The 10,557-nt window shown below is 43.0% G+C and overlaps 1 protein-coding gene across 1 annotated transcript in view; it reads left to right on the top strand.

The window, feature by feature from the left end:
- The first annotated feature begins 259 nt into the window (after positions 1–259).
- The window catches only part of LOC306926882 (ankyrin repeat domain-containing protein 13C-like), a 60,569-nt gene continuing 50,271 nt past the window's right edge, over positions 260–10,557 (top strand). The window contains exons 1-2 of the mRNA XM_079506380.1: positions 260–1,041; positions 3,681–3,722. Of these exons, the coding sequence (XP_079362506.1) occupies positions 624–1,041; positions 3,681–3,722 (460 nt within the window). The 5' untranslated portion in view covers positions 260–623. The remainder of the gene's footprint in view (positions 1,042–3,680; positions 3,723–10,557) is intronic.

Raw genomic sequence — 10,557 nt, 5'->3', positions numbered from 1 at the left:
CTAATATTACAAACGCACGCACGCACGCACGCACGCACACACACACACACACACACACACACACACACACACACACACACACACACACACACACACACACACACACACACGATATGTTAATTGGTGCGCAGCAGCAGGACAGTAGATATGGATATGATCGCATCATCACATTGTAATGGACATGAGCCATGACCGATGGTAACCTCTGCGAACTCTCGCGATGTTGTTGGCGGAAGAAGACGACGACATACGAGAGAGTAGAGACGAGTCTTCCGTACTAGTCAAATGATGCCGGAGGAGCCGCTTATGTTGTGCAGCCTGTCAGCCAGCGACACTTGTATGTTTATTTAGGACCTGCGAGGCGAGCGGCGGAGGCTATACTTGTTGTTTGTCCCCCCCAACAACAGCTGCCAACTTGTGTTTTTGTGTGCGGTGGGGGGATCGAGGTGTATTGTGTTCATGTTGTGCTGTTTACAGTGTTTGTGTGAAGTAGGACCACTGGCGTTCCTGCCAGCCAGCAGCGAATCGCATCTGTTCGGCCGGTCCCGGTCCGGAGGGTCACCGTCCGTCCGTCGACTCCACCAACCCTCTGCTCCACCGACCGACGAGTGTTTCATTAGAAAATGACCGGAGAGAAGATCCGCTCCCTTCGCAAGGACCCCAAACCCAGCAAGGAGGAGGATTTACTCGAACCGGACGAGGAGGCTGCGACCGGTGGGACGTTCACCACCAGCACCGCCAACAAGGCGAACAACAAAAGCCGAGCAAGTAAAATCTTCAGCAATCACAAGTTGGTCAAATCTACGTCTGTACAGCAGCAGCAGCAGTCGCAGATCAATGCAAACACAACGAACACGTCGCTGTCATCGCCAACGGACGTGGCGGACGTGGTGATCGTCGATTCCGACAATAACAAAAACCCCATCATCATCAGAACCGGGGGGGAAGAGTTCCCGGTGCACGAATGTGTGTTCAAAGGAGATGTGCGACGTCTGTCCTCCCTCATCCGGACCCAGAATATCGCACAGAAAGACGTCCACGGTGAGTTAAGTCTTCAGAATCTGTTTAGTAGTCATAAAGCTCTCTTAAAGGACAATAACTCCTACTGTAAGTCCTAAAACCTACCACAGTCCACCTGTTTTATGGAGAACAGAACCAAATACACACGAGCCTTTACTATGGTTAGCCTAAGCTTTTCCTGCTTGGGCTAACACCATGGCTTAGCCTTAGTAGAACAGTGATCCTCAAGCTTTTTAATTTTAAGGACCACCACCAGTTATAGTAAGGCTATGGACCAGAGCTACATTATGAACACACACACACACACACACACACACACACACACACACACACACACACACACACACACACACACACACACACATCGTGTTAATTTAACTCTTGATAGTGTACAAAGGGGCTTTCAGGGGTCCCAATTGTTCGCTCCATTTCTATACTGTGAGTTACAGACCCATAAGTGTCCAATCCAATTGGTTCCTAGTTCCGATCAACATCAATTCTGACTCTTTTCTTGGGGTCCCCGGACCCCACACATGAGAACCAGTGGCATAGGCTAACCATTCATGCCAAGTTGTGTCTTATGTTGGACTCCTGTGTCAGATTTGTCTCAATGATGTTGTTGGAAATATACTCTTTAAACAAGCTGGTTGTTTTGTTCAGCAACGCTGTTTAACATCACAGAAGGCCTATACTCTGCCCAGTGTGTATGTTGTCTTGGATGTGTAGCAAACTGTGAGTGAGGCTTTGAAATACAATCTGTGATGCAGTCGGGTTTCTTCAGCACACTCGTGAGTCGTTGCCATAACATTGTGTCGGAAGTCTTGGAACTTGAGCCTCTAATTCTCAAACTTTAGTTTGTTCAACCTTGATGAGGGGGCTGTACTGGAGTCATTATGTATTCCTTAGAAGTTCACATTTTTGTAGATGCAGGCTGCTGCTGAATTGGCATGGATTCATTACAACATTTTTAGGTACAGTACACTCTTATCCAGAGTCAGACAGACTTACAAAGGGCCAAGGTTGGAGTGTGGCATCAATCCTCCCACTGAGCAATAGTCGTCTATTAGACGTCCATCTAAAAATGGGTTATAATTGGTCTAAAAATGAAAGTTTTAAACGTCTATAATAGACCGTGACGTCTATATATATAGACGTTGAAAGTTGAAACAACGTTGTTTAAACATCTAATATAAGCCTAGACCGCAAAAAACTTTCATTTTTAGACCATTTTAATCCATTTCTACTTTTTAGACAGCCCTTTATATGTATATTAGACATCTATTAGACTAAAAAATGCTCAGTGGGCTAGTTAACCCACAACAAAGTAAGTGGTCGAGTAATTGCAGTGCTAAGAAGACAAGAAATATTGTTAATACATATTTAGCAGATGAGTTGACCTACTTAACTAACATGTTTACTATTGTGCAGGTTGTCAACAGCAATGTATCATATCCAGTGCTCATTCACTGTACTGTACTGTAGCTACAGTGTGTAAGCAGGAAAGGTGTGTGTTGATGGTAGGAAGAATCAAATTTGAGACCTTTCATTTACTGGACAGCCTCTTTAACACATGTTCTATACTTAAACTTGACCTGAGATGGCTCTGTACTTGTTCCACTCTTTTTTTTTAACCTTTACACAAAATCTATTCGCTGAAAATTCCGACCAACAGGCTTAGCTCACAAATTGTAGATCTGCTATTTTCTGCAAATGTTTCCCATCCCAGAATAGGGATGCTTGGGTTCAAGTGGTTAAGCTGGCCACCACAGGCCTACTCCACATTCTTGTGGCATGAAACGGATTGTGCCTTGTCGTACCGTGGCCAATGCCCTCTTCATGCCCTTCATCACAGCAGCCAGTGAAACGGCAAGCTAAATCGCAGACAGGGTTGTATTGTCACCCACATCAGGGTTTCAAACAGGGCACTTCTACTTTATTTTTTAAGATTTTTTTGGGCCTTTTCTGCTTTTGATAGATTGAAAGTAGGTTGACAGGAAATGGGGGGGGGTGTGACACGCAGAAAAGGTTGTCGGGATTGGGAGTCGAACCTGCGACGCGCTGTCAAGATGGATTACCAGCCTAGGTGCCCGGACCGCTAGGCCGGCCCCGGCCAAACAGGGCACTTCTGTGTGGCTCTGGACACTTCTGTGCTCTCCTCTCTCCCACCAGAGATCTGAGTGGTGGAAGGAGAAGCATGGCTGATGGGTAGCGCTGATGATGTGGGAGATATCGGCTTCCTGTGGAGGGATTCTTCCGAGGCTAACGGGGCACTTTTGCCACCTGGAAAGAGGAGAGCTTGTGTTATTACCGACATCTTTTTATTTCCCCAAATGTATTACATTTCGTAGCATCTGCCCTCATTGCTTTGAAACATATTGGTGTTTTGTTTTTTTCGTACCTCTCAGCAAGCCATGCCATCTCATCTTGCTGAATGTATGATTTTTAGAATGTAGTTGTTATAATAGCCCCGTCTCTTTCTCGCTCTCCTCCTCCATGCCTTTCACATCACCGTTTGAAGGATTGTGCCTTTTCAATTGATGACAGTGGTGTTAGATTGTGGTGCCATGAAATGCAGCAGCGCCTGTCACAGAGATATTATTTTAGTTTCCTATGGTGTCAAGGGCAGCCTCTAATCATTTTATCTTTATTTCTACCCACAGGGAACACACCGTTGCATCTTGCCGTCATGATGGGCCACAAAGGTGGGTAATGAATGATTACAGATGTCTGTGTGTGCTGTGTTGCGTATTTGCCATTGTCTGCCTTGTCTGTGTTATTCCCGGCCTTTCTTAGTGTACGTGGGAAAGGTTATAGATAATTATGTGTCGTCTGCTTTTGTTTGTCAGGAAAGTGTGAACCTACAGTATCTGTCTTTCCTTGTCTGTCTTTGTCAGAGATGAATATATCTCTGCGTTTGTCAGTGCATTTATAGTTGTCTTATTTATGTACTGTATGTCTCTGTGTAATCTGTCTAATTGATTGCCTTCTTTGTTGTTTTGATCTGTGTATTTCACTGACAGAGTAAGTTGAGTAACACAAGTTACACAACCACTACCAGACATTTGTCACAGATCACAAAATAAATCCCCAAAGACAATATGCTCATGCATTTATAAATACACTGAGAGATTGAGTTCACGCCGGATCCACCCTAATCAAAAGATTGGAACTGGCCATGGAAATACTTTTTGGTTTTCTTTTTTTAATGGACATAATTTCAGTATATCTGATGCCTCAGAGTGGAGGAGATGGATACACAGCCTCTTGATTAGTATAGGATTATTAGACAATGATTATATTGCATGAAATTGATGCAGCACTGTTGGCTCAAACACTAACTGATTGAGACCGGCGAAGAAGATAATTAGTTGAGGTAAGAGGGGTAATTTCCAACTTCCACAATGTGCACACAGTAGCACTCAGTTTCTGTCAGTTATCATCTGAGTGTACAAGGAGGTGAAAGTCCCTTAGTGGAAGACCCATTAATCTTGAAAATGTGACATTGTGAAAAGTGATTTTTTTTTTACACAATGCAGTTGTGTACTGTATTATGCAACACATCCTAGAATAACACACACACGTCACACAGTCTAGAACACAGGATGAACGTGTTATGTCCACTTTCAAGCCCCTGTAGTCTGCTTTCACTTGAGTTGCATGAGCTCAACTGAAAGCATGCCTGTGCATACAATATTAATGGTGCTGGTCCTTTGTGAGTCGATGCCTACATTTAATTTCACTGGGAGTCTCTTCAGAACATGCTAGTGAAAAATTAATGCCTTTTTTGCAGAGGGCTTTCAGTGAATGCTTCACTAGGGTTACCTCTGCTACCCTATTTTGTTGAGCTCCCGTCGCTGGGCCATGAATTTCGAGTGTTCCAATTGATTTCGTAGTCACAAAATCCAATCCTCGCTAGCAGGAGTATATTGGCCCTGTCACTGCTTATCGCAAACTGTTATAAGAGTGAGGAAGCCCAGTGGCCGATGTGGAATTGATTGTACTAATGACTTCGCCTTGCTGTGTGGCTGATGTCGTTGCCTCATCCTCCAGGGATGCCCTGGCCAGACAACACTCAACGGCAGTAAGCATGAGGTCATAGATTGGGTGTGGCAGTCCTATTGTGATGGGAGGGGAATGGCAAGCTGTGCCTGTGTGTACAGTCGTACAGCAGCTCAACGGTGATGCATCGCCCTAGTTTGTGATGATGAGCAGCCAGGCACTCTTGACTTCTGATTTTCCCATCTTAATGACAGCTGTTCTGCAGGAGTACTGTACAACAGTATGTGGCACATTCCTTCCACTGAGGATTGAGCAGAAGTTTGGGGATTTTTGAATATGCAGCTCAAAGGCTAATGCACTAATGTCAGACTCACAATGCCAACCTTGCGACTAGATTCTTTGCAGTTAATACTCAACACCATATCTGATCTGACACACAGTTTGCAGCCATTGTCATTTGTCACCATTGCTGCCAAAGGGCACAAGATGAGAACAATTGTCTTCTGGAGGCTGTTTTGTATCAAATGTTTCCACCGGTGCACAAATGTACCGTAACAGTATAGAGAGAATTACTTTTCCCGGTGGCAATGCTTACTTGGCCAGCGGTCTTGGTCTTGCAGATACAATCGTGAGTTATCTAAGATGGGATTTGAGAGACAGAGGATGGCGAGTGATTGAAACCAGTGTGCCTTACGGCAAAGTTAAGTTTCATACAACCAGTGATAATCTTCCATCAGATTGGCACTAGAAAAAGCAGCTTGTGCAAAGCAGAGAAAGGATAGCTAAAATCTCTGAATAGAAATGGAAAAGTGAGAGCTACTTGGAAGATGTTTCCTAACATGTATTCTGCACGTCTGGGACTGTTTATTCAAAAGCATTTATTTTTATGTACTGTACAATTGTGAAAGATAACAATAGCACGGATTAAACTGATTTATTATTCTCCTACCCAAAGAAAGAGTTTGTATATATGTGCTGCAGTATGTCCCAGAAGATCAAAGTATTCCCCTGTATCCATATCTTGTGATTTGGTGTTGGAGACTGATGTATATAGCAGGTAAGTGAATGAGAAAACCCATTTATGGATGTGCCCAGTGTCCGTGGGACCGGAGGTTGGCTGAACTTAACAGCCTGCGGAGCCTCTGACAAGTGGCCCATCTGCAGCCAATGCACGTAGTGTAGCGTGAGGGGCATTAGATTAGCACAGCGCTCCTCCATTCCTCTCTTCCACTTTCCCTCCGTCCCTCGCTCTCTGCCCTGTCATAGATGCATTTGTCTTGGTCCCTCATACAACCACTGCACATTATATTCAGCACACTGAAATTGAACTATCATGGCTACTGAGTTATATATGTTCAACTATTAGGGGTAGTTGGGTTAGATTTTTTTATTCAAATGAACTCCCCACAGTTGTTAAGTTATATTTGCCAGGGACAACTACAAAAAATAAGCATTTTAGTAACTGGTAAAATTCTAAAACATAATTCAGATAATATACCTTTATCGATCAAGATTAACATTCACTGCGTCTGCTAAAACTTCCTAGGGGAAACACTGCTCCTCTTTCTGTCTTTTTATATAGTTTCATTTTACATTATTGTACTGTAATTTCTGTGTTTTACATTAGTCTTGTTTTTGTGGAGGGGACTGATTTATTATTGATATCACGTGTTTGTGTTTTGAATCCTACATTGGAAAACATTTGGGGTCAACTTCTGTTGTGCTATATAAATAAAGATGGCTTGATGAACACATGTCAGCCTGGTGTGCAGCCATGCACACATCATGCCCCAGCCATTACAGATTATGTAATACATATATCTGCTAAATCACAATCACATAAATCAGCTGGGTGAATGGGTCAGGCAGCAGAATGCAGTTGCACTTATCTGCCTGTGGAGCAGCGGGCAAACGGTCTCAGAGTGGGGTCTGGGGACCCCTAGGGGTCCTTGAGGGGGTTCCAGGGGGTCCCCAGCAAAATGAGGAATAGTTTAAACATTTAAGCCCCATTTGTTTTTGCCTCTCTACAAGCTTGCAACACGTGTTGTGATCTTGTAAATAGACCTGCTGACAAATATTCTCTTATGGGCGTCCGGGTCCCTGACACAATGTTTTCAAATGGGGGGTACTTGACATGAAGATGATTGAGTATCACTGCTCTACATTAACCACTTTAACCCTTGTCTCTATTTCGAACATGTTATCCTAATCCTATGCAAACATTTTGAGCACAAGAAATCACGATGTGATTTGCTAAGCTGCTTGTACATTTCTTTAAAATTTGAAATTTTGGGCTTAGTGGCATTGGTTAAGCTTCAACTAGCAATTGGGCTAGCTAGTGCAATGCTAATCTGTAAGGCTTTTTCTTGCTTCCATGAGGGCTGAACGATTTGGGGACCACTTGCCAAAAATGTTGCAATATAAGTTTAGTTTATTTTTTTAAGCATTTGAACCTTGCATCCCTATTTTTGACAGCTTGTGGAAGTTGTGGAGCACCGAGCAAGCTTGTCTATATTCAATCGCTGCTCTAAATAGTGTTTTTTTATTATTCAATTCATTCCATTAACCCATTTTGGGCGGGAACCCCTATAGAGGGTATGCGCGTGACATCATCATCAAACCCGGAAGTTATGCAGGAATGCCTACTGAGTGGCAAAAAAACACTTTCTGGCCTTGACAACCCATGCATCCAAACAGAAAAGTCATATCTGATTGCATTAAACAATGTTAAACTCACTTTGCATGTTGCTTTGCCACTCGATTTGCCACTCGATGTGCCATTCACTTTAAGCATGTGCATACCCTCTATTGGTGTTTTAAACATTATGTTATAATTTAGCTATTGAAAAATAGCAGATCTACAAGCTCATAGCGCGCCACCGAATGCTATTTTTAGGTCTGCTATTTTTGAAAAATCGTGAAAATGTGGCGCAAATTTGGATTTATTATTATGCATATATTTTTTCCAGCAGAGAGGCATACGCGTCCAATACTAAATCACAGCATTTCATGGTAACATCATAGATGTTCAAATTTCAATAGTTTAGAGACTTTAGACCAAGGGTACCCATACTGTGGTCCGTGCACCCCTTGTGGTGCGCGAACGCCCTCTAGGGGGTGCGTGACATGAAAAGTGTAATGGCGGTTTTATGGTGTTATTTGGCACAAACGGTAAAATCTGGTAAAACACTGCTGTAGTGACATTCTGTGATTATTTGCCATAATCATATTAAAAATGTATAACTTTCGGCCAAATACAACAAAACTTAGCGTTGGGGGGTGCGTCAGCTAGGTCAGGAGGTAGCGGGGGTGCACGGCTAAAATAGTTTGGGGACCGCTGCTTTAGACCTAGCTCCTGCTTAGCACTTACTCATTTCCCTTTCCTGTGGCAGGGTGGCCTGTTTTCTTTTTTAGAAAGGCTGTCCTGTAAACAAAAGGTCACGAATAAAATCTCCACAATAGCCAGTCTATACCAGCAGCCACATGTCCTATGAATAAGGCTCTGGACCCTTGCCTGTGCATGCATTTTGTTGGCCAATACATTGTAAAATGTATAGCTTTCTTCATGTTTAATTTGCTCCATGTACATAGCTGAAACAAACCCTAGTGTCCATCACCTGCTCTGCTTTATTTAACCATGTTAAGGCCATGTGTTTCCCAGCTGAAAATGCAAGGCGCCTAGAGTTGAAAATATTTACACTCTGGGCGACCAGATAAAAACACCAGATATGAACATGCAACGCAGAATAGACGGTACTAGACACGCACAGCCTCCTCTCACTGCTGCCGTGTTCCCATTGAAAACAATTCAAAACATATGCTGCGCTCGGGTGAAAAGACCTTGATGGACATAGCATATAGTGCCTAACCCTGGCGTCACTATTTTAGGGACATTTTCAAAAATGACAAACTTAAATAGCAGATCTACAAAAAGCTCACAATTTGTCGCAGTGCGTTGTGAGCTTGAAGATCGGCTATTTTCATTATTTATCAGGCAGCAAATATGGGACTTAAGTGGTGTTCATTGAATTGGTGCACAATATGATACTCTTAACAGTAATTCTGGTTCTGTTCCATTACAGTAAGCATGTACGTATATGGCATCATGTCAAATGTGTGCTGTGAAAAAGGTCTATTGGCCTGAAATTGAAGTTTGACATTTTATAGGTGGCTTTCAATGGCTGCTCCCCGGGGCTAAACACAAGTGAATTAACATTTCTCTACCTCTTTTTCCATATTTTATTCCCATGTTGTCAATGAGACCACCACTGCTCTCTCAATTGAACCACTTGATGCCATTGGTTGACGTGGCGTTAGACTAGTAATTAACTTTAAGTGTAACTGCTCTCTGCGTTCACCATCACTAATAATATCTTTTTATTAGCCCTTAATTACACTCATGGGATAAAGGTCCTGCTCTGTGTTGTGCCGTTAATATGTTTTAATTAGGACGTGTTTGAAAATATATTCTTGCATTGTTATAAAGAATGCATGAGACTGCCCGGTAGACATTAATAAAACATAGCCACGGGTGAGCATGTACACTAGATGAGAGTGTGACATTCTAGCCGTGTGATGGATGTGCTCTTAGCTACACGGGCCAGAACGCTCTTTATGCCCTCTTATGTTGATTAATGGTAGCATTTCTGACTGCATGTTAATGATTCCATCATTAAAACCAGTGCCCCTGGCCTGGACATACATTCACACTTTGCTGGTCTACAATTGAATACATCATTGGTGTAAAGGAACCATTAAAAAACCTTTCTGTTTTCTTTTTGTAGCATCATCCAATCTTTCTTTTCTGCAATTTAATTCCATCAATGCTTTCCCTGCTTAAACATCCACAGTTGCAAGCTTTCTGAACCCATCAGTCTGAATAAAGACCTGGAGTGGACGGAAGGCGCTCTGATGGCGCTGTGGTAAAATATCTGCCCACCACACTGTGGAGGTGGTGGGTTCGGATCCACCACGGTGCATCCGGCTTTGTTGAGCAATTATACGAACACAATTGGCCACTAACAGCTAGTGTCTGTATGCATACAGTAGATACCATAAAGTCTGTGATTTTGACTCTGTATGAGAACACATTGTTTCACGTGCCACTCATTCATTGTGCCACTGATGTTTTGCAGAGCAACAAGTCTGAACTTGAGACAGTGGTTTTTGTATTGAATTTATTCAGACAACCGAATAGGGCTTGACCCTGACCCAGTGAGCTAGAGATAAAAGACCATATTGTTCAGTAGTCCACACGAGCCACTCGTACACTGAATGCCTAAATTGTATATGGCTTTTGTTAGCTTAAACGACAAGAGTCATCTATTGAAATGTCTCACCAACCAGGCCGTGATGATGATGATCAAGGGTTAGGCTGTGATCCTGTCCCATCAAGTGGCTGCCCTAGTTATCCACTCAACGGATCACGTCTACCACTTTCACTTTTAGTCTGCACGCAACTGCTCCTCAACTGCACTGCACTGTAAATGTGGACCCAAAAATAGGGGTGCAAGAGCTCATCAATAATAGTTAATTTAA

The sequence above is a fragment of the Electrona antarctica genome, assembly GCF_951216825.1.
Source record: "Electrona antarctica genome assembly, chromosome: 7".
Lineage (NCBI taxonomy): Eukaryota > Metazoa > Chordata > Actinopteri > Myctophiformes > Myctophidae > Electrona > Electrona antarctica.
The sequence above is the reverse complement of the archived record's forward strand: the minus strand, read 5'-3'. Positions and strand labels throughout refer to the sequence as shown.